This window comes from Melospiza melodia, chromosome 16 (genome assembly GCF_035770615.1).
Source record: "Melospiza melodia melodia isolate bMelMel2 chromosome 16, bMelMel2.pri, whole genome shotgun sequence".
Classification (NCBI taxonomy): domain Eukaryota; kingdom Metazoa; phylum Chordata; class Aves; order Passeriformes; family Passerellidae; genus Melospiza; species Melospiza melodia.
This window is the reverse complement of record NC_086209.1, coordinates 5,627,943-5,654,377: the sequence shown is the minus strand read 5'-3', so window position 1 is coordinate 5,654,377 and position 26,435 is coordinate 5,627,943. Positions and strand designations below refer to the sequence as shown.

The window sequence follows — 26,435 nt, the reverse complement described above, 5'->3', positions numbered from 1 at the left end:
TAACTAAAAGAGAGCAATTACAAAAACTCATAGTAGGTATCTGTAACTGTTAAGTGGGAAGATGCATGCTAGACAGTACTAAAGCCTTTCTTCTTTAAGAACTGTAATATTTTACCAATATTAAATAAATCAGAAGAGCTTGTACCTAAAGGTACTTACAGCTAGAAACAACCTTAAAGAGGTACAAGACAATAAATCATAAACAAAACCAGCAAGGAAATTATACTTAAAGTAGACAAATAACATTTAACTAAGTATTCTAGACCTCAAATACTAGCTTTATAAAGAAAAGCTACCTCTCTTTAAGCAACAGCACACATTAACATCACTATGACACAGCTACACCACCAGCCACCTAAGGACACACAAACCCCACAACTCCACCACATTGCTGGCCACTCCCTAGCCAGGGCCCTTATATAAACCCACCCTTAGCACACTTCGGGAGGCTGCTCCTATAAATTTGGCAATGGCAAACAGCTGCTGCTTCCATACTGCACAGAGTGTGAAACACGGAGTTGCTTCTGCCTGGTAAGTGGGACTGCTTTGGGCCTTTTCTTTATCAGAGGGCTTCTTTTTGTGCTTGTTTTTGGAGTTTTTTTTTTTCAGTTGTTTTTGTAGTTACTATAAAGCACCGAAGGTAGCTACATGTGTGAGGAACTGGCTTTTATGGAAGCATCTAATATAATTAATTGTTTCTCTAAAGGCTGCAGGACAGGCTCTAATAGCTCTGCAAAGCTGTCTAATAGCAACAGCTTATGGGTATTAAGAGGAAAAGCACAGTAGCACTGCAAGTACAGTGGGAGTATTAATGACTGCAGCACGTTGTGACTCACAGAACTGCTGCTCACCCTCAAATGAGCTTGCTGAGAACAAGCAGTGGTAAAATAAGTGTGCAAGAGGGCTTTGTTCTCTCTGCCTGGATTTGCAGAGAGGATGGACTCCCATGAGTGGCAAGGCTCACAGGGGATCTGAAGGGACACTCCTTGGGCAAGGACTGACCTCAGCCAGGGTCTGTGCAATACTTTAGTGCAAAGTAAATAACTAAGGTATTCTGCAGCTTGGGCTGTATCCTGACACGTCCTCCTTATAGCTTGAGAGCGGAGCTCTTTGTCGAGGATTTCAGCTCATTTTTGACACAAATGCTGCTGCAGGGTTTTATTCTGTCAGACAGCTGCTGGGACCCCTCGAATGCTGTAACAAAGTTTGTGGCTTCACAGTAACATCAGGGACTGGTAATGACTTCATGGGAGGCTTCTGAAACCATAAGGAGAGAAAGGCAGCTCAAGCAACAAATCAATTTTGTGTTCCACAGCATGACCTGACGCAGTGATCTTGCAGCTGCTTTTACATGCTGAAAGGGGGGAAAATGCTGTTCTACAGTAACTATAACTCTGAGCAGAAATTAGATGTGTGGCAGGAGCAAACACTCCACAGTAAAGGCTTATCCCAGAGCAAAAACAATGGTATGTCTTAAAAGTAAGTAAGCAAGCACTAAAAACCCTAACTAAAAATGTTTTTGTAGTAGAGCAATGGCATTATGTGGCACATAAACGGTTTTATTGACAGAGTAAATATTATATTTTTTCCTGGAAAAAAACCCACAAATATTGATCAGAAAATAACATAGACCACTAGTCAAGTGCTTTTCCATGCAGAGCAGGTGAAACCAGATCTACAGAATATCAGTGTTGCCACATTCAATAATTTATGCCTACAATTTAACTTCCAGTAAAGTTAATTATCCATATAAAGGAAATGGACTTACTAGAAAAAACACTTGTGCTATAATTAAATTAGTTCACTTCCTTTGTATAGATTACACAAAACACAGTTATGCAGTTAAGATGCAAAATTGCATGTGAGTATAGCCTATGAGCATACCTTCTGCTGCATCCTAAATTTAATACTTAAGATTTGCCAAGTTTGTTATTCTGTGACTTCAGTTAAGTATGCAATAAGGCAATTAGGAAATGATAGTTGACAAACATCTTCAAATTCTAAACTAGTTTCAAGTTCCAAAAAAAAAGAGCTGCATGTGAACCAAACCAAATATTTTGGTCCTTGAAATCATGAATGACGCATGGCATGTGTTACAAGATCTAACTATCAGAATCTGATAACTGGTTTTTTTCTTTTAATGAAAGCAGGAGTTACCTGTTTGAATTATTTTTTCTCTTTAGATGTAATGTGGCACTGCCTAAAAATTATTTCTGAACTATATTTTGTAGTATAAAATTTACTGAACGTTTTAACTGTTGCTTATCCTGACAAGAAGGACTGGGGGTTGAGAGGCTGGACAGGACCCAGCCATGTGCACTCTCAGCCCAGAAAGCCAAGAGTGTCCTGGGCTGCCCAAAAAGCAGCAGGACCAGCAGGTCAAGGGAGGGGATTCTGCCCCTCTGCTCCACTCTGGTCAGAGCCCACCTGCAGTGCTGCCTCCAGCTCTGGGCTCCCCAGCACAGCAAGGACATGGAGCTGCTGGAGGAGGCCACCAAGTTGATTAGAGGGATGGAACACCTCTCCCAGGAGGAGAGGCTGAGAGAACTGGGAGTGTTCAGCCTAGAGAAAAGAAGCCATCTGGTGACTTTTTTGTGGCTTTCCAGTACCTGAAGGGAGCCCACAAGAAACATGGAGAGGGGCTTTTCACAAGATCCTGGAGTGCCTGGACCAGGGTGAATGGCTTCAGACTGAAGACAGCAGGTTTAGATTAGATGTCAGGAAGAATTTCTCCACTGTGAGGGCGGTGAGACACTGGCAGGTTGCCCAGAGAAGCTGTGGCTGCCCCATCCCTGGAAGAACTTGTCAGGTTAGGTAGGGCTCTGAGCAACCTGCTCTGGTGGAAGGTGTCCCTGCCCCTGGCAGGAGGGTTGGGACTGGATGGTCTTTAAGGTCACTTCCAACTCAGGCCATTCTATGATCTGCTGTGGTCTTGTGTTTACCTTACTAAATCTCCATAAACCCTCGAGAGGTGTTGGATTCCTACCAAAACAGTGGGGCTAAACACAGCACTGGTGCAGTGCCCAAGCTGAGATCTGCTGTCACCCTGTGGCTTGAACTCTTAACACTCCTTAGCATTTGATCCTCAGGGCTCCTATCGCTCATCTCAATTACAACAGTTAGTGATTAGCACTCCTGAAAATCTGCTCCATGCTGTTTTCAAGTACACAGGAAATTAAACCTTTAAGGACCACCCATGAAAAGTTTGGGTCAAGTGATCTGCCGTGTATCATACAAACTCTGTGATAAGAGCTGAAATAAGTACAGTCATCCACAGAGGTTTTTTCCTCAAGATGAATAATACTCTCACAATCTGCATTCCTGAGCTCCTTAACTAAGCCCACTTCTGGAGGGAAAAAAAATCTGATTCAAAGCTTGCTCACCACAGGCTTTAATTCTTTGGAAGCTTCTGGCCTTTAGGAAAAAAATTGACACTACTGGCATGATCATACACCCTCCCCTTAAGCAGGCAGTTCATTGTGTGATTAGTTCTTTCAAACAACTTAATTTCTAAATGTGCCTATGCAGGACAGCTTTAATATGTAGCAAAATCTATATTACTGCAGATTGACTTTAGGTTAATGATGGAGATCATTGCTTTGGTCTATCAGTTTATGTAGGTCTGCTACTGGCTGAGGTGGAAGCACAGTCTGTGTCGCTGGCTTTTTAAGTGTTAAAAGCAGAGAAATGGTGAAACTGAGGTTCTGTTGTCTCTTACAAGTACAAGGTGAAAGAGTGTGAAATAATGTTACACAAACCTGTATTGCCTTCTCCTTTTATTCCTGGTCCTGAGTCCTATAGGAGATTATGTGAAAGGAAAACATTCCCTAAAACAGTTCATCTTTAAAAGGAATATTTATTATAGACTGTGTGCAGTATAGCAAAAAACAGAAGTAACTGAAATAATCGCTTGCCTTTTTTTCCTGAAATAACTAGTTTGTGACCAGTTCAGTGGACAAACAGGAAGCTGTTAAGTCACTCACATGTGCTGAAAATAACCTGTTCTACCCACCAAGTTTAGAGTCTGGGGAGATAACTTCATCTGCACTGTAGTACACCAACATAACTTTCTCTGCTTATTTAGACCATTCCTCTCTGTGCTTTTATCAGTTTGCCATAATCTAAAAGAACACTCACAGATGAACTTTCTCAAATGAAGGCAGGACACAAACTCTATTTACATCAGTGCAACACTTGATGTTGTACCTGAGCTCATCCAACTGTGTTGACAGGAACATAATTTTCTGTCTTTTTCCCAACTAATTCTGATGCCTCTGACTTTGTAGTGAGCCAGGTAGAGCTAAACCAGCTTGATTATACACTCTGGTTGTTAGCTTTAACTGTTCATCTGTGACTTGGCTCCTGGAGATCAGTCTTAGCTGGCAGGGATGTCGATGATGCCTGTGTTTCTGTCAGTCTGCTGGGTTTGGTGTCATGGCCCCGAGCTGAGCTCTGTCCTCTGGGTATCAAATCTGAGCTTGGCTCTGTGCTTTGGGTGGCATCCCTGGGCTCAGCCCTATCCTTTGCGTCACACCCATAAACTCAGTTCTGTCCATAGGATCACACCCCCAGTTCAGCCCTGTCCTTTGGGTGGCGTCCCTGGGCTCAGCCTTGTCCTCTGGGTCACAGCCATAAGCTTGGCCTTGTCCTTTGGGTCACGCCCGTCACACTCCTGGGCTCAGCCTTGTCCTTCAGGTGGTATCCCCAGGCTCAGCCTGTCCTTTGGGATACATCTGTGGGCTCAGCCCTGTCCTTTGGGTCACACCCATAAACTCAGTTCTATCCATAGGATCACACCCCCGGTTCAGCCCTGTCCTTCGGGTGGTATCCCTGGGATCAGCCCTGTCCTTTGGGTCACAGCCGTGGGCACAGCCCTGTCCTTTGGATCACACACCGGGCTCTGCCCTTTGGGTCACAGCCCTGTCCTTTGAGTCACACCCTCAGGCTCAGCCCTGTCCTTTGGGACACACCTGGCTCAGCCCTGTCCTTTGGGTCACACCCATAAACTCAGTTCTATCCATAGGATTGCACCCCAGGTTCAGCCCTGTCCTTTGCATGGTATCCCTGGGATCAGCCTGGTCCTTGGGGTCACAGCCCTGTCCTTTGGGTCACTGCCCCAGGCTCAGCCCTGTCCTTTGGGACACACCTCTGGGCTCAGCCCTGTCCTTTGGGTCACAGCCCTGGGCACAGCACTGCCCTTTGTGTCACGGCACCGGGCTCAGCCCTGTCCTTTGGGTCACAGCCCCGGTTCGGCTCTGCCCTTTTGCACAGGCCGATCCTCAGGCACTCCCGCAGCAGCAGCGCGGGCCGAGGTCGCCGTCTGGCGGCCAGGCAGCGGCAGTGCCCGCGCGGCTGTGTCAGCAGCCAGCGTGGCTCCTGCCCTTACAGGCAGCGCTGCGAGGCGGCTGCCCGGGCCCAGCAGGGCTGCGTCCCGTGGGGGATCAGGACACGGTTCCGCTCGGCCCCGGCGCCGCTCCCGTCCCCTCAGCCCCGTGCCGGGCGGGAGGGGCCGCGCTGCCGCCCTCGTGTGGGCAAAGGTGGCGCTGCAGGCGCGCCCGGCGGTGCCCGGGGCCGGGGCTCCCTCGGCAGCATCGGGTGGGAGCGGCTCGGCTCCCCCGAGAAACGCGCTCCAGCCCGGCACGGTCAGACGGACGCCCCCGCCTGTCCCGCTGTTCTGTCTGCCCGTGGTGCCTCTTCCATAAACTTTGCCTCACTCCACAAAAATCCACAACTTTTTGATCTCCTGGAGCTCTGCATCAACCTCCCCTCCTCCAGTACTTCCTTGGTCTCTTTATTCACTCTCGGTTTTCCCCTACGTGCTGCCTAAGGTGTTTCTTGGCTTGAGTGATCCTTGACCTCACTTCATTGCTCACTAATTCCTATCCTCAAAACCTGCAATCCAATCCCTGACAGCCAACCTTCTCCCCCATAAAATGGGCTGTCTGCATCCCAGGGACTTTCCTGGGGCGCAGGTCTGCTGGGACAGCTCGTGCCCACAGCTTTGCTCTTCGTGTAGCCATGCGGCTGATCTGTGTCAGAGTCAGCAGAACACATGGATGCAAGAGGTGAACCTCACTGCCAAGCTGCTAACTGACAAAATCTGTGTGTGCAGGGCTGCTGGCTTGTCTGGGGGATATTCCTGGCCACTGCAATGCTTTCAGCTTACTCCTTTGGGTGCCGAGCAATGGGTGTTCCTGTGCAAGCCCTCCTGCGGTGCCCCAGACCCTCCACTGATAAGGCCTTAATCAGCACATTCCATGGAGCTGCCCAAGGAGTTGTGCCGGAGCTGTTAACAGTAGTGTGGAACAGGATCAGCTGAGGGCTGAGCACTGAGGCTTCTGCCTAAATTGGCTGTTGCTATGTCACTGCTGAATGCCATCACCTCCCTGTAAATCAGCTTTCTCAGGTCGTCTGCGAGTGGCAGAAGATCAGAGGGGTCCCCTGAGATCTCAGGCAATGACGGATCAATTCAGTGACGCAGAAAAGTCTGAGTGCCCATCGTGCATCCTGGCTCACTTGGAGCAGAGACCTGGAGCAGAGGATGGGGACGCAGCTATGCTGTGCCACAGGGAGGGAGGGGGAAGATGGAAGGCATCAGCCCATCCATCTTCAGCTGGCATCAGGCCTGTCTGGAGCCTCTTTTCATCTGCTGCTTTAGCAAAGTTCAGATGCACTCATTCGGAAGCATTTCTCTCGGCTCAAGGCAAGAAAAGCACTTTTACTTCTGTGCTTCTGCCTTCAAAGCATGCCCCGGTGTGTCCGGCGGGCCAGCCGCGGTGACCTGGGCTGTGTCTGTTCAGGCTTCCTCTGCCGGGAAGAGAAAAGTCCCCTTTTGTCCGAGGGGCTCCCGCAGCCCCTGTCTCAAAGGCGCGGCGATGCACGAAGCTCTGCCTCCATCTCCCGGGAGCTCTCCCCGGAGCCCGGCTCTGCCTGGACGTGGCCTGCCTGCCAACTCCTCCGCGCCGCGACGCGTGACGGCCCCGGGGCCCCTTCCCCCTCTGCTCGGGGCCCGCCCTGACCCCAGCCCGGCCCCCCGCTCCTCACGGCTCCGCTCGCAGTCTGCCCGCCTCTGCCGGCCTGTGCGGACCTGCCGGGCCGGGCACACCCTGCAGGGTGTGAGCGCAGCAGCGGAGCCGAGTGCTGGCACGCATGGGCCCGGCAGAGCCCAGCCCCGCGCTCACCTGGCCCGGCTGCGGCAGCGCGACATCCGCGGGGAGCAGGTACTTGGGGCTGCCCCGGCCCTGGGCATGCTGCCCTGGGCTGGCAGGCGGCACGGGGACGGGGTGATGGTCCTGGGAAGGTGAGGGGGAAGGAAGAGGGGTGCCCGTGCCGTTCCCACGCTCTGGAGAGCAGGAATGGGGAGCACACTGGAATGGCTGCCCGGGTATGAGACTGAGAGTGGGGGATCTGGGCCAGGCTGTGCTGCTATTGCTGTTTTGGGGTCACCCTGTGCCCTATGCTGAGCCCGTGTTCTGTCCTCAGTCCTACCAGGAAAAGGAGCCCAGGGTTAGGCACCAGCTTCTGCTGCCCTGCCCGATGGCACACAGCCTGGGCTGGCTCAGCTCGCTCCTCCAGGACAAGGGGATATTGATCTGCGTATCGCCACCAGGTTGTCCTGTGCCAGCACGGAGGTGCTTGTGAGGCTACCAGCACACGGTGCCATGTCGGTGGCTGTGGCAATGGGTTTGTCAGCCCTTCAGATTCCCTGTGCCTCGCACACAAGGGCTGAGTGTGCAGTGGGGTTTGTTTGGTGCGAGCTGAAGGAGGGTGCTTCCAGCCATGATGGAGCCCCAGCTCCCACTGCTGCTCTCCCACTGGAGCCAGAGCAGAAGCTGAGCAGGGTCTGTTGTGTGCCTATCCCTGCTCTGTCTGGGATGTGTGCCCTGCCATAACCACTGATGCTGCTGCTGCTGCAGTTGCACTCTGAGCTGGAGAACAGGGTGGCATTTCCCCTCCAAACCCTCCCAACATCACCACTGGGGCAGATTTGTGACCAGTCCTGTGCCACTCTCTGCCAAGCTCCAATCTTGGCAGCAGCAGTCCCTTGGAACAGCTGAGCTGCAGCTGGTGCCCACAGCCACTCCTCCTGTACTATGTACCCTGCGTGGGAGCCTGCCAGCAGCTGCTGACACCAGTGCCCTGCCCATGTGAGCAGTGACAGGAGACAGGGTGACTCCAAGGGAAGGCTGGCTGAGCCCACTGGTGGAAGTGGTGACTCTGCTTCTGGTGACAGCAGAGGTGTGACCCATGGCATCCCTTGTGTTAAGGCTGACTCCCTCAGTGCCATCACTGAGCAGGTCACAGCTGCTGGTCTGGTGCCTGGAAGTTGGAGGAGGCAGCAGATGTGGGGCTCAGTTTTGCTGCTTATCATCCTCTGTGCCTTGGCTGGCTGGACCTGCTGATGGCAGCCCCCAGACATGCCCCAGCCTGCAGAAGCTGCCTGGCCAGGGATGGAGTCCTGCTCTCGGGATGCTGCCTGCCTGTGTATGACCCTGTGCTCTGTGTGGGTGCTGGGGCAGGCTCTGCACCCTGGAGCCCCCCATGGGGTGGTATTTAGGAGCAAGGTGATGCGCTGGGGTGCTGCCCTGTTCCAGGGGCAGACCAGGCTGGGCATGGCAGAGCTCTGGTCTGGCTGGCTGGCCCAGGGGGGAGCTGGGCTAGCTCTGCTCCCTCTCTCCACAGCCCAGCCTGGAACGGGACACAGCTCTGAGAGGCACTCCAGCGCTGGAGAGGATGTGGCTGGGAGGATGTGGTCAGCTGGCTCTCATGCCTGGCTCAGTGGTCACAGTGAAATGAGAGCCGGGCTTAATCTGCAGGGTGATAGTGTTGCACAGTGAGCGTGGCCTGGTGGGGAGGTTGGGGTGAGGAGGAGCAGCTCCACAGCAGCACAAGCAATAGTAAAGATGGGATTTCTCTGGATGGATTGAGGAAGATCTTGTTTTGGGTTCCCTGCTTCCTCTAGCCAAGAAATCTGGGGATCACAGCAAAGCATCCTGGCTCTGTTCCCTTGCCAGCCTTGGGAACTCAGTGGTGGCCCTGCCCTCAGCCTGGATCTCTGTGACTGTAGAAATGGGTTCTCCACAAGCACTTGGACCGAGGCCATCCAGTGCCTGCTCAGCTGCAGCTCCTCCAGCCACACTGGGGATTCCTTGGTGTGCAGGTTGAGCTCAGGGGCTGCCAGGATGGTGCTGCAGCAGCAAGGACCTGCACTTAGGGATCAGAACAGGAACTTCCCAGGCCATGGCGTGGCACTGGACAGTCCTTGCAGGTGGGGAAGCCTGGGTGCAGTGGTGCTGTCACGCTGGCTGGCTAGGCTGCTTGCCCCTGGAGCCTGCACAGTGGTCCTGGCTCCCAGGCAGTGCTGAGCCCTGGGCTGAGCCCAGGCCCTGCTCCCTGCCAGCTCCAGGCTTGTTCCAGCTTGTTGAGTGAAGGGTCCCAGCACAGCCTGCTGAACAGGTTGGGCTGCACCCTGAGCTGCTTCCCCTGGCACCATGCCTTGTCTGGGGACACAACCAGCAGCCCCACTGTGTCCCAGCACTCTGGGCCACCTGCCAGGGTACCTGGACACAAAATGCCTCAGTGCTGCATCCCCACGGGGTAGGGGCAGTGTGCTGGGAGCTCTGTGCCAACACGCTGTGTATCCCCCACAGGACACCTGACCTTGGCTCTGGCACAGTCTGCTGCTATGGCAGACCCCCCTGGCTGCTGCTCCACCTGTGCCACCTGCCTGCTCTGCCCCTACAGCTGCCAGTGGATCACTGCCAAGAAGGAGAAGAGGAAGGGCCTGAGAACCACCAAGGTGATACCTGAGTGATGCTGAGCTGGGGCTTGCCAGCCCCTTTGTGGGAGTCTAAGAGTGCTGGCAGGGGTGGGGAAGGGCTCTGGCTGGGATGCTCAGCCCCAAACACTGAGCTGCTGACCTCTTGCTGCTGCTCCTGCTTCCCAGGGCCCAGCCCCAGGAAAGCCAGAGTGCTACCTGGCACCCTCACTGTCCAGGAACTGCCCTGGCCTGGAGCAGGGAGGGTGGGCTGTGCTCCTGCTGGGTGACAAGAGGGGTAGAGCAGCATTGGCAGTGGGGCTTGCACGTGCCTGGGGCAGAGCAGAGCCCCGGGGCTGGGCTGGCAGGCAGGTCCCGGGCACCTGGCCAGGCACGTGGGAGACACAGTTCCTGGGCTGGGTGTGGCCCCAGCGGGAGGGTGTCCCCAGCAATTTGTAACCTGGGAGTGGCCAGGCCCTGGGATCCTCTGAGGTCTCCGACTCCCATGGGTGTGGCTCTGCTGCGGCTTGTCCTGTCTTGCCTGCGATGTACAAATAAGTCCCGGTTGCTGGGTGTCCCTCTGGCACCTGTGGCACCCCTCACCTCCCGCACACGCGTGGCACCCGTGGCTGTGGGCAGTGCAGCTGGACCCAGCCTGCAGACTCGCCACTACAAGGGCGGTTCTGAGGCCCTGCCCTGCTCTCTGCCCAGCTCACAGGTCGTGCAGCTAGAAGGGAATGGGACCTGGCTCCCCTCCCCTTCTTGTGTCCAAAGTCCCAGCCTGTTCCCATGGAGTGCTGCATGGGAAAGGAGGCAGTCTTGTCACAGGGGCCATCGTCCCCACCCTGGCCAAGGCAGATTTTGTTTGTTGTAGGACATGCTGATCCATCTTTCTGTAGTGTGGGTCCAGCCAAAAGAGGCAGCCAGGGTAGCTCTGGTCTCTCTCCATGGCAGCTCAGTGCCTGACCCCTGGCCATTCCTGCTGGGACCCCCTGTGCTCCCTACTGCTGGCTGGGTGATACCAGGGGTCCCAGCACTGCCTGGGGGCTAGGAGCCCTGAGGGTACGTGTATAACTCTCATCTCTACTTTCAGTATGACTGCAGCTGGTTCCTTTTCCTCTTCTGCGTCTTCCTCTTCACCCTGGTGTGGCTCTACTTCGCTATCATCATCCTCAATGATTTCCACAACTTCAACGAGTGAGTAGGATCTACACAGAGCCTTGTTCCCCACGTCACCCCTGCCCCTCTGACCTTCCCCTTTGCTGGCAGATTCATCTTCAGGCAGAAGAAGCTGTGGCTAGACTGGTCCCTGGTGCTGCTCATAGCTACAGCTGTGCTGATCAGCTACTCATCTGTGCTGCTGGTGAGCCCTCCTGACCCTGCTGGGCTGGGGGAATGGGGCTGTGCTGGGCACAGGCTGCACTGAGCTGGGGGAATGGGGCTGTGCTGGGCACAGGCTGCCCTGAGCTGGGGGAATGGGGCTGTGCTGAGCTGGGGGAATGGGGCTGCCCTGAGCTGGGGGAATGGGGCTGTGCTGGGCACAGGCTGTGCTGAGCTGGGGGAATGGGGCTGTGCTGATCTGTGGGAATGGGGCTGTGCTGAGTACAGCCCTGAGCTGGGAGGAGCTGCAGCGTCTGGGGCCGGCTCAGCCTGAGCACGGGCAGAGCCCCTGCCTGTGCAGGGCGCCCGAGCTCTTGTGGCTGAGTCCAGTGCCCTGTGAGGGCTGAGGTGTGGGGCACAGCCCAGTCTGACAGCTCCTTGCCCTTGCAGGTCCTCGCTCTGTGCTTGCAGCTCTGTGGCCAGCCCTTGAAGCTACACTGGGTGCACAAGGTGAGACACTGGAGGTGCAGGGAGATGGTGCCTGCCCTGGCTGCCCTTGCACCGTCAGAAGCTGGACCAGCCTGCTGGGGCTGTGCATGGCTGCTGTGACCCCATGCATTGGCTGTGTGTCCCTGCTGACAGGGCTGCAGCTGCCAGTTCCTCAGCCACATGTCTCTGGGATGGGAATATTCCCAGTGCTCAGAGCATGGAGCACAGAGCTCAGCTGCAAACCCAGATGGGGAAATGGGTATCAGGGCTGGGAGGGGTTCATAAGGAAGGGATGAGGAGGATTCTACCTGGCCTGCAAGATGCTGTGTGCTCCCCTAACTGCCCTGTGTGTGCCCCACAGGTACTGCTGATCCTGACTGCCCTGGTGGTGGCTGCAGCCTTCACAGGGCTGGGAATAAAGTGGGCAGAGGAGTGGAAAAGTGCATGGATCTCCCTGCAGGTGAGTCACCTCCATAGCAGGGACTCCAGTGCTGTACCCAGAGCCTGACCTGTGGCCTTGAGCTCAAAGGTGCTGACTGAAGTCCCCAGCATGGCTGGGGTGCACTGGGGGTGAATTCCCTGCCCTTGACTTCTGCTGCCTGGCCAGGCAAGGTGCTCTTTCTGCCCCTGCAGTCCTGCCTGGAGCAGCTGCCACCAGACTGATGAATGGTGGCTAGACCAGAGCAGGGAGTGTGTTCTGTCCTCCAGAAGCCTGTCCCTCCCTCCCAGCACTGTGGGTCTTCCACCAGTACTGGGTGCAGGGGCAGACCCCTGGCATTGGGACATGTGTATTTTGGGGACAGGCACTGGTGCTGGCTGACACCCTGTGTTTTTTGCCTCTCCAGGCCACAGGTCCCTTCCTGCACATCGGAGCTGTGGGGGGAATGACGCTCCTTGCCTGGCCCCTGGCCAGCTTCATCTACCGCACCCGCAGCACAGGTAACCCCTCTGAGCTCTCAATTGTCCCCTTGGCTGTGCCCTGGGTCCTGCCACCCAGCTGGGCAGCACTGGTGGCAGAGTGGTGCTCAGGGAGCAGTGCAGTAGTGGGAACAGGTCTCCAGTGTGGCAGTAATGCCTGCTCTTGGTGGTTTCTCAAGAGCAGCCCTTGTTGCAGCTTCAGCCCTCCCTGCTTTGCAGCTGAAGGAGGGCTGCAGGTGGCAGAGTACTGCAGAAGTGCTGAGTTGGGCAAGGGCCAGGGATAAATCCACAGTGTTCCTGAGGATGAGGGTGCAGTGTTTGACCTAAGGCAATGACAGGTTAATGCCAGGTGAAGCAGCCTTGGCTTATTCCTAGTGACCTGCAAAATACTTCCTCTGTACCTCAAAACTTCTGTCTGTGCCTGCAGGTCTCAGGGTGTTTGTGCTGCTTGTGTACTGTGCAGCAATGATTGCACTCTACCTGGCTCCCCTGGGAATCACCTCCCCTTGCATCATGGAGGAGAACCAGCTGCCCCCCAAGCCAGCCCTAGTTGGCCATCGAGGAGCACCCATGGTGAGTGACCAGCACCCTGGCAGTGCTCAGGGTGGATGGGCAGGCTGCTCCACTAGGAAAAGCCAGGCTGTGCCTGGCTGTGAGGCACAGATCCTGGTGGCCACAGCCTGGACAAGCTCTGGCCAGCCTAGAACAGTGGTATCCCCCCAGCAGCCAGACTTGGAGTTTGGATGAACACAGGGTGAGGAGGGGATGCATCAGCTGCAGGACAGAGCTGCTCCCTGAGCCCTGCTGGACCAGGAGCATGCAAGTCCCAGCAGAAAGCCTGGCTGTGTAGTGTGGGCTGGGGAGCAGGGATGAGGCAGGCTCTGCCTGTCTACCCCCAGTCCTTTTCCACCCCCCATCACACCCAGGTCACCCCAGGCTCATTGTGGCTGCCCTAGAGCCCAGCCAAGCTGCTGGGTGCATCCAGGCAGGATGAGTGCCTGTCCCTGCCCCATCCTGCCCATGCTCCCCGCACTAACACCGTTCCCTTTTCCAGCTGGCCCCTGAGAACACCCTCATGTCACTGCGCAAGGCAGTGGACTGTGATGTGCAAGTCTTTGAGACAGACGTCATGGTGAGGTAAAGGGGCTCAGGGGGAGGAAGGGGCTGTGTATCCTGGGATGTCACCTCCCACAGGGGGCATTCTGGAAGACACCTGGAGGACTGCTACAGCCTGCATTTGCAGGCAGCCCTGTTCAAAGGGCTCTGCCACTCCCACCTTCCCAGTATGGGACAGGCTCCAGCTTGGTGTCCCAATGATCTGGGAGAGGTACTGGGTTTCTGTCCTCCCCATGCAGATTGCCTTCTGGGGAGGGAGGCTCCATCGGGGGAGGGGTACTGCTTGGAAAACAGACCCTGGCTCCAGTTCATCTCATGCAATCCTGTAATTGGGACAGCTGTTTCAAAGAGCAAGGAACTACTGGGTTGGTGGCTTGGTCTCTAGGTGCACATTTTTGTGTAAAGGGCCACAAGTAGAATAAGGGTGGGCATTACTCTGGCAGGTGGCTGGGAGGGGGTAGAAATGCCAGGGCAGGGATAGGAGACAAACAGCTTACAACACATGGCTTTCCTCTGTGCTCTTTGCCAGTGCTGACGGGGTCCCATTCCTCATGCACGATGAGGAGCTCACCAGGACCACCAACGTGCAGGCTGTGTTCCCTGAGAGGGCTGCCCTGAACAGCACTGCCTTCAACTGGACAGACCTGCAGCAGCTGGATGCTGGCAGCTGGTTTCTGGAGGTCAGGAATGTCCTTAGGGTGGCTGGTGAGGAATGGGTGCATTCTTGGGTGAAGCATTAGCCCTGCCCTGGGGCTCCAGAACCTTTCCTGGTCCTAGCAGACACCTGGACAGGGTGCAGAAGCATGCACAAATCCCTTGGGTGCAGTTATGCCCCAAGCTGAGGTTTGTTCTGACTCCTCAGCTGAGTCATGGAGGAGGCTGCTTTCAGAGGGGATGTCTCATATTTGCTCTGAGCTGCACAGCCTGCCTGGGCTTGAAGGCAGCTGTGGCCAGGCTCTTCCCAAAAGGTGACTAACTACTGCTGAGCAGCTTTGAATGCCCACAGGTGCTGGGGCTGCTTGAATTCTATTGTTAGTGGGGAGAAGGGTACAGGTGCCCATGGATAGGGAGGTTCCCTGTGCCTGTCTGCACTGGAGAGCACATGGAGAGGCCAGTGTAGGAAACAGAGTCCCCCAGGCACCAGTTTGGGATGTGGAAGCTGGCAGGTGGTCTGCCTGTGGTGACTGCCCTCTCTCACCCTTGCAGCGGAGGCCATTCCCCACTGTGCAGAATCTTTCTCCTGGTGATCGCCAGGAGGCAGCTGAACAGAGGATCCCGTCCCTGGAACAGGCTCTAGAGGCAGCCAAGCACAGCAACCTCTCCATCATGTTTGACCTTCGGCCTGAGAACCACAGTGACTACCAGAACTTTGTCAATGTCACCCTGGGAGTGATTTTACAGTCAGGCATCCCTCTGCAGCAGGTGAGCTGGTCACCACCCACCCCTGCCAGGCCCTGCTGTCACACCCCTGCCGTGGTGGGAGGTGCTCTGCCAGCCACACTGACCCTCCCTGACACCCCATACACCCCATATGTGATCCCTGCTGGCCAGCCCTGCCCACGTGTGGGAGAAGTTACCAATAATTAGAGTTTAATGCCTACAGCTTCAGACCCCTCCAAGTACTTTGGTTTCCCAGCACTGGCCACCCTGGTGTGTAAACAGTGACTCAGGCCAGGGAGGAGACCAACACTGCCAGCACGAACAGGAGTACAATGCTAGGCTTTCACCTCCCCACGCTCCACCACACCTCTCCCTGCAGCTCTGGGACTCCTGCTGCACCCTCCTGTGCTCCCTTTATGCTTCCTCCAACCCTTGCAGCACAGGATATGTGCTGCCCTCTGGGGACAAATCAGCACTCAAATCACGTTGCTTGGCCTTTTGGGAATGCAGATCAGGAGGGGACAGAGAAAAGACTTGTACTATAGTGGTGATCCAAGGTGCATTCTTGCTGCCGAGCTGGGGATAAATGGATTCACTTCTTGAGCCATTCAAAGACCCAGAAAGGACTTAACTGTTGCAGGTTTCCTTGGCTGGAACTGCTTTCTCCCTTCAGTGGGACCTGTGCTTGTTTCTTGGCTGGGGCAAGCTCTTAGGAGACTGTCCTGGCTGAGATCCTCATGGCAGGGCTGAGTGTGGAGATGGGGCAGGAAGCAGCTGTCTAAGCAGGCCATGTGAGCCTGGACCTGTGAGGGAATATTATAAGAGAACAAACTCTCTGGAGCACCTCTCCTCTGCACGTGCTCTCTGGCTGTTTCCTAGGTCCTCTGGCTTCCAGATGGCTTCAGGGAAGATGTCAAACAGCAGGCCCCAGGTGTCCAGCACGTCTATGGCCGGAAGAGAGTCGAGAATGAGAAGGAGCCAGTGCTGCACGTCAATCTGCCCTACCAGGACATGAGCTCTGAGGAGATCAGGTGAGAACGCTTTGTTCAAGTACCTGGGAGCTGTGGGGGTCTGGGGACTGTCCCAGGGGCCAGCAGAGGTGAGGGTGCTGAGTACTGGTGTGCTTCTGGGAAGAGCTGGGAGTGTGCCTTGTGAACAAGTGTCCCTCTCAGGCAGGGCTGGTGCAGAGGATGGAGCTGGCTGCAGTGCTCTGTCCTGCCAGCAAATCTGGATCTCCACACAGTTGCTCCATGTGGCTGCAAGTGCTGGATCATATCCCAAATGTACAGCCCCCTCTGGCTGTGCAGAGTGTGGTGGCACCCTGCTGCCTGCTGCTCTGACCACGGCTGTCCCCACACAGGCAGTACCGCCAGGACAACATCTCTGTCAACCTGTACGTGGTGAACCAGCCCTGGCTCTTCTCCGTGCTGTGGTGCTCAGGGGTGAGCTCTGTCACCACCAACGCCTGCCAGGTGCTGAAGGAGATGGAACACCCGATCTGGCTGCTGGTAAGGGACCCCTGAATCCTTCACCCTGCCCCACAGCCCTGTGTCCCAGGCACTTGTGGGTCCTGTGCAGTTGCCTGGAGGGTGACTTTTACTCACTGCTGTACTGGCATGGGAGCATGCCACCCTGTAGAATGGACTGGTAGCACAGCAGGCACACAGGGCTGTGCCATGGCACACCACCCCTAGATGGTGTTCAATGGCTTGTCTCGTTGCCTTGCAGCCCAGCAGCACATACTTCATGATCTGGATCGTTGTGGACTGTGTTTCCTTACTTATCATCATCTGGGCCTTCGTCCTGATGAAGTAGGTTTGATCCCTTTCCCTCTCCCGAGGCTGCTCTGTTGGGGGAGGCTGTAGTGTGCCCTGGGTGGCTGGTGCTGACCCAAACCTGCTGCCACTCCTCTCTGGGCTCAGATCCTGGCGGGTGCTCTTATGTCTGGCTAAGTAAGACAGAAGTGTGTGGGGGCAACTTTCACCTCCCAGCTGCAGCTAGAAATCTGCTCTGGCCCTGCCTCAAGCTGCTGGATGTTTTAGTTCACACTTGTTAACCCACTGTGCACCCCAGGGCTCGGTGGGCTGAGGCTGGGGCTCCTGCTCCTGTCCTTTTCCCCAGCGCTGCAGGCACTGAGAGCAGCTCCCTCGGGGACTGCGGGGCCTCCAGCTGGCAGCTCAGGGGAGGGCGCGGTGGGACCAGACTTGCATGCTAACATGGATCCTGTTCCATCTCCTAGGAAATGTTCCCGCAGGAGACGGCCAGCGGGTGAGTGCACACGGAACGGGAGCTTCCCTCCCCTGGAGCCGGGCTCTGCCTCTGGGACTCTCCCTGACAGGCAGGCAGCTTTCCCCAGCCAAACGTGACGGAGTGGTTTGGGACGGCTGGGGGAGGGAAGGGAATCCCGGCCCAGGGAGTTCCTCCTGTCCTGCCCTCAACAAGCAGCCCTGTGGGACAGCACTAGGGAATCCCGCATTTCCCGAATATCCTCAAACCTGCTTTTCAGGCTGCTCCGCCTGTCGCTGCGGGATGGTGGCTGCCCACAATAAATGCTTTTTCTCTGTTTCCTCAGCGTCTGAGACGGATGTGCTGCTCACAAAGATCAACAGCCTGATGCAAGAGTGACGCCTGTGTCAGCTGTGGGGAAGGGCAGCCAGAGCCCTGCGCGGCTCAGGCGGGGAGCGCTCCGCAGGCCAGCTTCGAGGCTCCTTTCCTCCGAGCCTCCCTTCCACCGTGGCCTTCCTGGCTCCTTTCATGGTGCACAGCTGCCCTCAGCTGAAAAGACTTGGAACTGAGTTCTCATTGCCCACTGGCAGCGAGGAACTAAAGCTTTGCAGGGGTGGCCTAAGGGCAGAATATTTATCCAGCAGTGCTGGAGCTGAGACCTCTCCCTTGGGGTTTGGACAGGAGCGGGGATTTGGGTGGCTGTTTGGTGCAGGGGAAGGGCTGTCTCTGCCTGTTGTCAGCACCTCTGCAGCCAGGGATGGGACACCTGGTTTAAGGGCTGTTCCCCTGGGGGCTGCCCTGTCCCATGGCTTGAGGAATTTCAGGAAGGAGAATGTGGAGTGGCTTTTCAAAAGACAAAGGGAAAGCCAAGCTCTTCACCCTCCCTTCCTGGACACAAATCCCGTCCCTACTGCTGCTGGCTTCATCTTCACGGGACAGGGTTCTGGCACTCCGTGCAGCAGTTCGTGCCTGGTGCTCGGGGAAGAGAAGGAGCAGGGCTGGGGGTGCTGGGTGTCAGGGGCTGGCAGGACCGCGCTCGCTCTCCTGCTGCTGCTCCAGGGCAGCAGAGGGAGCGCTGGGACTCGGCATCGGTCCCGTTGCAGCAGGGCCTCGAACAGGGAGAGGGTACCGTGTCAGTTTGACTTGTTGCTGTCTATTTATGTCAATAAAGCAGAGGAGCGGCAGACAGAGCCCGAAGGGGTGCGGCGGGCACGCCTGCGTCCTCCCTTCCGCGCCTTCCCCGGCCGGCGGCGCTGCCGGCCCGGAGAAGGAGCCGGCGCAGCCCGGACGGTACCGGCCCGGGGAGGGCTCGCTCCGCGGCGCTCCGTGCCACGCACCGCCGGCGCGGGGAACCGGCCGGGCCCTCGGCAGCGGGCAGCGAGGGGAGGCCGGGCGGGGCGCGGCTCCCGGGGCGCAGGCCGAGCCTGGCCCGGCTGGCTCGGAGCGCCGGTGGCGGGGCGCTCCCGGAGGCGGTGCCCGGGGCTCGGAGCGCCGATAGCGGGGCGCTCCCGGAGGCGGTGCCCGGGGCTCGGAGCGCCGGTGGCGGGGCGCTCCCGGAGGCGGTGCCCGGGGCTCGGAGCGCCGGTGGCGGGGCGCTCCCGGAGGCGGTGCCCGGGGCTCGGAGCGCCGGTGGCGGGGCGCTCCCGGAGGCGGTGCCCGGGGCTCGGGGCGCTCCCGGAGGCGGTGCCCGCGGCCGGGGGGCGGCTCCGGCCGGCCCGGGCGGGGCGGGGCAGGGCGGGGCGGGCGGCGGCTCGGCCGCTCGCGGGCTGGCGTGGAGCGGAGCGGCCGTCGGCCACGGCGGAGCGATGATCCGCCGGGAAGGTAAGGAGTGCCCTGACCGGCCCTGCCCGCCGCGCCGGGCACCGCGGCTCCGCGCTCAACAAGTGTCTGCCCCGCCGGGACCCGCGCTGGGACCGCGCCCGGTGCTCCGCGTCCTGCCGGGCACCTCCCGCCCTCGCTCCCCTCCACGGGCGGCCGTGCGAGCCTGGGGTTAACACCCCAGGACTGGGCGCTCTCGCTCCACGCCCTGCCCGGGCTGTGGACACGTTGTGCTGCCGTGGCTCAGAGTGGGTGGCCGTGGGATGCTCTGCTTGCAGATCCCTTGCGTGCTGCGGGGAGGAAGGAGAGCGGCCATGGGGGTTTGGGCTCTGCCCGAAGGGGCTTCCTGTGCGTGGGATTGCATGCGCCTTGAGGCACGTGGAGATGGGCCCTGGTCACCAAGAAATGGGAGCTGTAGGAGGGGTCCTGTGGTCCCTGTCACGCTGGGTGCACAGCACTTGCCCAGATCGGGAGGCAGCAATGCCCTGCCGCAGCTGACTGTCACCCGCTATGGGTGGCCAGCAGTGTCCTGCTACAGCTGTCACCAGGTACGGGTGGCCAGCAGTGTCCTGCTACAGCTGTCACCCTGCACGGGTGGCCAGCAGCACAGGGGTCAGCGCGGTGCCTGCCACTCCTGCTGCACAGCCTGGGCTGTGGTGGGAAGTTTACACCAGGTTCACAATCTTTGTATCCTGGTGTGGTGGCCCCAGCTCTCCATGAGCTTCTTTAGTTCTGCTGATAAGGTCAGGAATGACCAGGCAGTGACATCTCAGCCTTGCTCATGGTGTGCTGGGCAGTGTCTGAAGCCACTGTTTAATCTTGCAGAAAAGGAAGCTCTAAGTAATAGCACGGGGTTAGGATTGCCATAAAGCTCAGTGGAGTCCCTACTTTTCCTGGAGCAATTCTGGAGCCCAGCTCCAAGTCAAAGCTGTTCACGCTTCCCCAGACTCCTTTCCCTGTTCTGCTCCCACGATGAGTCAGTGTGGGCTGGTGGCACAGGCAGGAGGACCCCCTTTCCCTTTCAGCCAGGGAGAAGCTGGAAGGCTGGATGAGCTGGGACACCAGGTGGCACGTACCCGAGCAGACACAGGCCCCCTTGTCTGATGACCTGAATTCTCGAGAGCCCTGTGATGAGCAGGGTCATCCTTTCTGCATGAGTTCCTGGTTTAAAAGATGAGTCTCCAGCAGTGGCGGGACAGCTTCCCTGCCTTCCCACACAGACACTCTTTGTCTGCAGTCTGCCTGGGTGTCAAAGGGAAACATCCACTGATGGGGCAGGGATGGTCTGAAGGTCTGCAGGAGCTCACCACCTGCCTGAGGCATGGGTCACATCTGAGGTCGAGGCTGCACTGGCAGCTCTGGCTGTCTGCCCAGAGAAGTGTGGAGGTGTCCAGGCAGGGAGATCACAGCTCCACTATTTTAGGTCCAGGGTTTTCTCATAGCTTTGTCTAGCCCAGTCATTAACCAAAATGTTGCTTCATGGCAGCCTCTAGCTCCAGCTCCCTTCCTCACCAGCACCTCCTCTGACCCCAAGGCATCGTGTTCCTGTCCCACTTGTCTCCTGCTGCCCCACGGCTGCTTGCTGCTTCTTGTGCTTCACCCTGTAGCAACCCAAGTTTTGCCACTCCTGTAGCTGAGCTGTTTGCACTACGTGAATGGGCCTACGCTCAGCTTTGCTGCAGCCATCTGGCCCTATGTGGGAGGCTGCAGCTCCTGCAGTAGTATTCATAGCCCTGTGCAACCAGAATGTGTCCAGCTCCTCAACAGCTTCTGTGCCTGGGAGGTGGCAGAGGTGTTCAGCCTGCCCAGTGCCACAGGGTTCAGAGTTAATCTGATTTTAGCCCCTGATTTTCAGGGTTGGTGGCAGAACTGCCTCTCCTCCTGCCCAGGTCTCTGCTGTGGGCCCTCAGTGGCTCTCAGCAGAGTTAGCTTTCCCAGGTGTGTGTAAGGAAGGCTGCTTTTGTGGCTGTCTGACTTTTTAAAATCCAGACTGGAAGGCAGCTTGAGGCATTATCCCAGGCTGCACTCGAGCCTTCCTATAGCATCCCAAAATGTTAATGCCTTGTTACTCCTGTGTCATCTCCGCAGACACTGAACGGGCAGTGGAAATTCTGACCAGATACCAAAGCACCCTGCGGTCCCCGGAGGAGCAGGAGTTAAAAGCTTCCATTGGAAAAGTTTCGCACATCTTCCAAAGTGAACTCTTCCAGGCTCTGCTGGGTAAGCCCCTGCCTTGCAGTCCCTTGCAGTCCTTGTGTTTAGTGGGGTTTCCTGGGAGCCTGATCCCATGCCAGTGCATTCTGTGGAAACACGTGGCATGCAGTGCCAGGGAGCTGGGCTGTCTTTCCCCTCCAGGGCTTAGGCAGGAGATAGCAGGGCTGCAATCACTGGGTGTTTGTAGAGAACAGCATTCCTCAGTCTATTGAGGACAAGGGGTAACACCTTCTCAATCAGGCCATGCCTGTTCTACCCAGCACCTGCTAAGGGATCCTGCCTGCTGTAAGCGCTCTCTGTGCAGTGCGGCCCAGGTGTGTCCAGGAAGGAAAACTGGATTTTTCTGTCTTTAAGAGAGAACCCGCATGTACCCAAGCTCCATTGGGGCATTCTGTCCTTTCTTGTGCTTAGACCCACCAGCACTTGTGAGAAACACACTGTTCCAGCAGTTCCATTTCACACACGACTTAACAGCCAGGCTTATCTTGGGGCTGGACACCGGAAAATGGCATTTTGAGCACTGTATAAAGTCCTCCATGTGGATTGAGACAAATGCAGCTGAAGTCTTTCTGGACTAAGCAGCTTCTCTGTGCAATACAGCTATCTTGCTATTCTCCTCAATAGAATAGCCTTGTGGGCCTTGGGAAATGCATGCAGCCCTGGTGGTTTCTGTTCCTGGATCTCCTGGGAAAGAAGCTGAGTTTCCCTGGTGGGGTGGAAGGAAAGCACCCCAGAGGCTCAGCACTCTTAGAAGGCGGCCCAGGCCCCATGTGCTCTGTGGCTCACTCTCAGTGCATTTTGACCCAAGGCTGTCTCAGCCCTGGTGCTCCTCCTCGCTGTTCTCTTGGCAGCTCTCACCTTTTCTTCACACCTCTGCAGTCTGAGTTCCACTTCTGTGCCTGCAGAGATGAGTTGCCAGCAGCTCCTCTGTGCTTCAGGTTTTCCATTGAAAATGAAGTTGAATGCTGTGTCCTGAGTAATTTTATTCTATCCTTTTTTCTCAATTGCTGTTGGAGCATCACCTGGAGACTTCCAGTCAGTCCCAGCATGGCCTTGTGCTGGAATGTCTGTGCCAGCAGCAGCACAGGAATGTGCCAAGGGTGCACTCCCCAGGACAGGTGGGCCCCATACTGATGGACCCAGTGTACATCTCCTTTCTTATCTCTTAATTCACACAACCTGCTCTCTAAATGATCCCCAGCCTGGAGGCAGGGATCCCCAGCAGGGCTGTGACCTTGACCAACCTGACATTAGCCCAACACCCCTGGCTGCTTCTGTGTGCTGGCCAGTCCTCCCTGGGGCTGTGTGAAGGCAGCAAAGCAGCTTTCCCAAGGCCCAGGGCGCTGCTGTTAGTGCAGGAGTGCTGTGGAGACAGAGTGGCTGCATAGAACACGAGCTGGCTGCAGCTGCAGGCTGGCAGGTGGATGCTGCAGCGTCCCTGCTCTCAGCTGTTTGTCTTGGTGTCCTATCAGCCCTGGCACGAGGGAGTGCTGGGAGTGTCTCTTGTTTACTGGTGACCTTTTCAACTGGTTTAACAGGATATTAATTCCCCGTGCCAGAGCGAGCCTTTCTCTAGATGTGTTTACCTAAACTAGGAATTTGCATTAATTACTTCCGCCCCCCCCTCCTCGGCTCCCTCCCCCTGCTTCCCCTTGGAGTGTGGGTTTGAGAATGTCTCTGTCCCAGCGTGGACATTGTGTCTGGCTGTGTGCTTGCTGTGGCCTCTCACAGCTGGCTCACACTGGGTTGCCTTGTGTCCATGGTTTGAACCCACTGGAGCACAGTAACAGCACTGCAAGGATGATGGAACATTTCTATTTTCATTTTTATTTTCACCCCTCCTTTTCCCTGTGGGCCACTGTGTCTCTGTCTGAAGTCTGCTCCGAGTCACAGGGCTGGCTTGGTGTGGGAGGAGGATTTTCAGGAGAGACAGACACTGCTCAGTGCAGAGCTCCCATCTCACTGCCCCATGCCATGCCAGAAGCTTCTGGCTCTGGAGAGGCTTCAGCTGCAGAGCTCCCTCCCCTTGCAGCCTTTTGGCAGCACAGCCCTGCTGTTTTCAGCCCCTGGGGAAGGTGAATGTGTGAGCATGGTCCATCCCTGTCCTGCAGGTAATGCTCTCCTGGAGCACACACTGGCTGATTGGAGTTAGAACATCAACATGCATCAGGCCATAGTAGAGCTCCCAGCAGTGCTAAACATCATGGAGTTTGCCAAGTTACTCCACGTGAAAAATGCCAGGGATATGACTTTCTGTATGTTTTTTTTTTTTTTAAGAATAAGCTGGTTTGGGGTCTCCAGAAGCCCCAGCCTCTGTTGTGTCCTGGATGCATCAGTGCTGTGCTGGATGGGTCAGTCACTGCGATCATACCCAGAGCTGCTCTGCACATGCACCACGTTCTGCCAGACTCCTCTGGCACGGCCCAGCCCTCTAAATCCCTGTGGCCACCTCCCTGTCCTGGCTCTGCCTGTGCCGGGGGCACACTGCCCGTGCCAGGACAGCTCCTGTCCCAGCGGTGCCACGGCTGGCTCGGCACGGCCTGCGCTGCGGGAGCTGCTCTGCTGGAATGTGCCAAACCCTGCTCAGCACAAAAGAAATTCCTTGGCTGTGCAGAGGGAAAACAGGCTGTGCTGCCTCCCTTCTGCTGGCCCCTCTCTCCGAGTCTCAGGCTGTGGAGCCAAGTGCGTGACTTGCAAGGAAACAGCCCAGCACAGGGGTGCTGCAGGAGCTTGGGCTGGGGTGATGGTGACCCCGCTTTCCCTCTGCTCTGTGGAGCCCCTCAGGGAGGTGCTTGGTCTCTTGTGTGGTGGGGAGGATGGGGCTTGCACACAAAAGCAGCTCCCTGACCTTTCCTTCCCAGAGCCTGAAAGGGGCTGTTGTGCCCTGTGCAGTGGGAGAAGCTGGACAGGCAGGGTTTGTGTGTGTCCAGCTGTCCCAGCTGCCAGCAGCTCCTCCCAAAAATCCTCTGGCACTCAGCTTCTCTCCTGTGCCTGACCACTGGCCAGTGCAGACCTCTGTAGGTCCTGTCAGCTCCTTGGGCTCCCAGTCCTCCCCTGCAGCCCCTTTTACCCCGCAAAAGTTTCCTCGTGAGCATCCTGATGTGATAAAGGCAGGAGGGGCAGGCAGTGCTTGCCTGGGTGCAAAACCCCAGCAAGACCTGCCTGCCAATAGCGCAGCTGGGGATGGTGTAATGGCTTCACCAGGTGGCTGCAGGAGCCAGCGTGGAAAACTGGAGGAATCTGGAGGCTGCCCAACCCTGAGGACTCCTCCTCTTGCAGATTGGCCCATAGCAAGGATGGAAACTTGCAGCTGGCTTGGAAAAGATCTGCTGTGGCAGCCATGGGTGTGAATGGCAGTGGGTCTGCTGCAAGGCTGGGCTTTCTGCTTGGGCTCATCTGTGGTGCTGCAGCTGGTGACAGGGCACACATTGGGGAAGAAATGGCATTAATCTGGAAGTGCATGTGCTGGCTGGCACAAGGGCAAGGCTTTAGTGCATAAATGCTGGTGCTATAGAAATATTTAATGACATTTATTTGATGTGTTAACCCCAGGAAAAATTTGTTCCAAAAATTATAAACTCTGTAAATCTTGAGTTACATTTCCTTATTAGATCCAGAATGGATTTACATGTCATCAGACAGAAAGTGGGCTGTGAGACAGAACATGCAGCTTCATCTTTTGCTACCACAGTGTCCTCTTATGGAGGCTTTTCAGGTAGTGCTGCTCTTAAAGTGCACAGGTGAGGCAGACTTGTGTGCAATTTGTGATGCCCATGAGAATTGAGAGAAACCAGCATATATTTATATTATCTTAATGCCACATCCATGTGTCCTAAAATGTACTTTTGTCCTTTGCTGCCTGAACCCTGTCCACCAATCCTGAAACTCCTCTAATCCCTGGTGCCAACAACAATTCTCTCTTCTGGCAAGCACCTAAACTGGGCTGAGGGTTGTGGAGGTGGAGAGTGGCTGCTTCAGGGGACAAGTTTCCTGCCCTTCAGGCTCCTTGCCAGCTGGGCTGCCCCAGGCTGTGTTCCTGCAGCAGATGGGTGACAAACAGGGGTGCCAGCAGCAGCACACCCCCACAATGGGGCTGTTCAAATCCTGTTTTCATTCTTGCAAAGTTTTGTGTGTTCCCAGTGTAATCCGTGCAGCCAGAAGCTGCTGCTATCCTGTTACGCAATTATTATTTTTATAACTGGAGGGAGAGATGTTTTAGCACGAAAACAAAGTCCAGTGTCTCTGGCTGTGAAGTGAGGGCTGCTGTGACCTCGTGTCTGGTTTGGGAGGGTTTCAGGGGCAGCCTGGGGCTGTAGAAGGGGTGCCCCAGGTGTGGTGGGTATATCTGGGGACTCCCACTCCTCCCATCGTTGCCAGCTGTCTCCCAGGGCACAGGACAGAGCCTGGCAGCACAAAACAGCAGCTCCAAAAGTGGCACTGATGCCAGGCAGTGGCACTGATGCCAGGCAGTGGCACAGTGCTCCCTGCACTAGGGCAGCCACAGAGCCTGGCTGGGCTGCCCTTGGGCACCCAGCTGCTCTGCCTGCAGCTGAGATTTATATCAGCTTTGCCTCTACAGCTGGGAGCTCACAGAACAGGCAGCCCCTGGGAGCTGCAAGATGGGGTTGAAGCTGCTCTTGTCCCATCTGCATCAGGGATGTGCTGCTGCAGTGCTTGGGCACATGGTTAAACACTGGGAGAGAGGATGGGGAGTTGTGCCTGCGCGTGCAGCCCTGCTCTGCTCTTCAGAGTGGGAGCTCCAGACAAAGTTTGTTATAAAGCCCTCCTGTTGAGTCATGAGGTGAAGAAAGGACACCCTTCCTTTCTAAACTCATCCTCAGAGAGGAGCCTGGGTGCAGCTGGATCCAATTTAGCCCCAGACTTTGTCAATGATGTATGTCTAAAGGATTATACAGGTGTAATTGAACCTTTATCCAACTTTGTCCCACAGGATTAAGGATGATAATCCTAATGTATTTAAATAAATATATCAAATTATTTGTTTAAATTTATTACTATAATGATAAAGATTAGAGAAAAAAAAGAACTTAATCAGAATTATTTACTAAACAATATGAATAGCTATAACTAGTACTGTAGTGCACTGTTTTGAAGCAATATTAAAGCAATTCTATTTAAGCAAGCTAAACAACTACTAAGTAGAGATTGATGTCACTCACCCACACCAATGACCAAG

The 26,435-nt window shown here is 56.0% G+C and overlaps 2 protein-coding genes across 8 annotated transcripts in view; both read left to right on the top strand.

Annotated features, from left to right (window-relative positions):
• Positions 1-459: 459 nt before the first annotated feature.
• Positions 460-18,403, top strand: GDPD2 (glycerophosphodiester phosphodiesterase domain containing 2). 3 transcript variants are annotated; one of them, XM_063170465.1, is made up of 16 exons: positions 7,069-7,220; positions 9,651-9,799; positions 10,851-10,954; positions 11,027-11,120; positions 11,528-11,587; positions 11,928-12,026; positions 12,412-12,505; positions 12,912-13,057; positions 13,539-13,621; positions 14,130-14,280; positions 14,807-15,022; positions 15,860-16,011; positions 16,341-16,488; positions 16,709-16,791; positions 17,220-17,248; positions 17,553-18,403. In XM_063170465.1, exons 2-16 carry the CDS (start codon positions 9,686-9,688, stop codon positions 17,603-17,605), a joined length of 1,626 nt encoding a protein of 541 aa, XP_063026535.1. In that variant the 5' UTR covers positions 7,069-7,220; positions 9,651-9,685; the 3' UTR covers positions 17,606-18,403. The 3 variants fall into 3 exon arrangements, with proteins under 3 accessions (XP_063026534.1, XP_063026535.1, XP_063026533.1); XM_063170464.1 differs by lacking the exons at positions 7,069-7,220; positions 17,553-18,403 and adding an exon at positions 460-531 and having other exon boundaries at positions 17,220-17,547; XM_063170463.1 differs by lacking the exon at positions 17,553-18,403 and having other exon boundaries at positions 17,220-17,547.
• A 549-nt stretch (positions 18,404-18,952) lies between these two features.
• Positions 18,953-26,435, top strand: part of DLG3 (discs large MAGUK scaffold protein 3) — an 80,166-nt gene continuing 72,683 nt past the window's right edge. For all 5 annotated transcript variants that reach the window (XM_063170452.1, XM_063170453.1, XM_063170451.1 and 2 more), the window contains exons 1-2: positions 18,953-19,027; positions 21,113-21,244. In XM_063170452.1, the coding sequence (XP_063026522.1) occupies positions 19,012-19,027; positions 21,113-21,244 (148 nt within the window). In that variant the 5' untranslated portion in view covers positions 18,953-19,011. The remainder of the gene's footprint in view (positions 19,028-21,112; positions 21,245-26,435) is intronic.

What these genes read in the sequence shown, in the direction of transcription:
- GDPD2 (XM_063170464.1), top strand. Translation starts at nt 9,686, where the DNA reads ATGGCAGACCCCCCTGGCTGCTGCTCCACCTGTGCCACCTGCCTGCTC. An exon ending in GAGACAGACGTCATGGTGAG is followed by an intron (nt 13,622 to 14,129) that starts GTAAAGGGGCTC and finishes GCTCTTTGCCAG; the next exon opens with TGCTGACGGGGTCCCATTCC. An exon ending in AACACCCGATCTGGCTGCTG is followed by an intron (nt 16,489 to 16,708) that starts GTAAGGGACCCC and finishes GTTGCCTTGCAG; the next exon opens with CCCAGCAGCACATACTTCAT.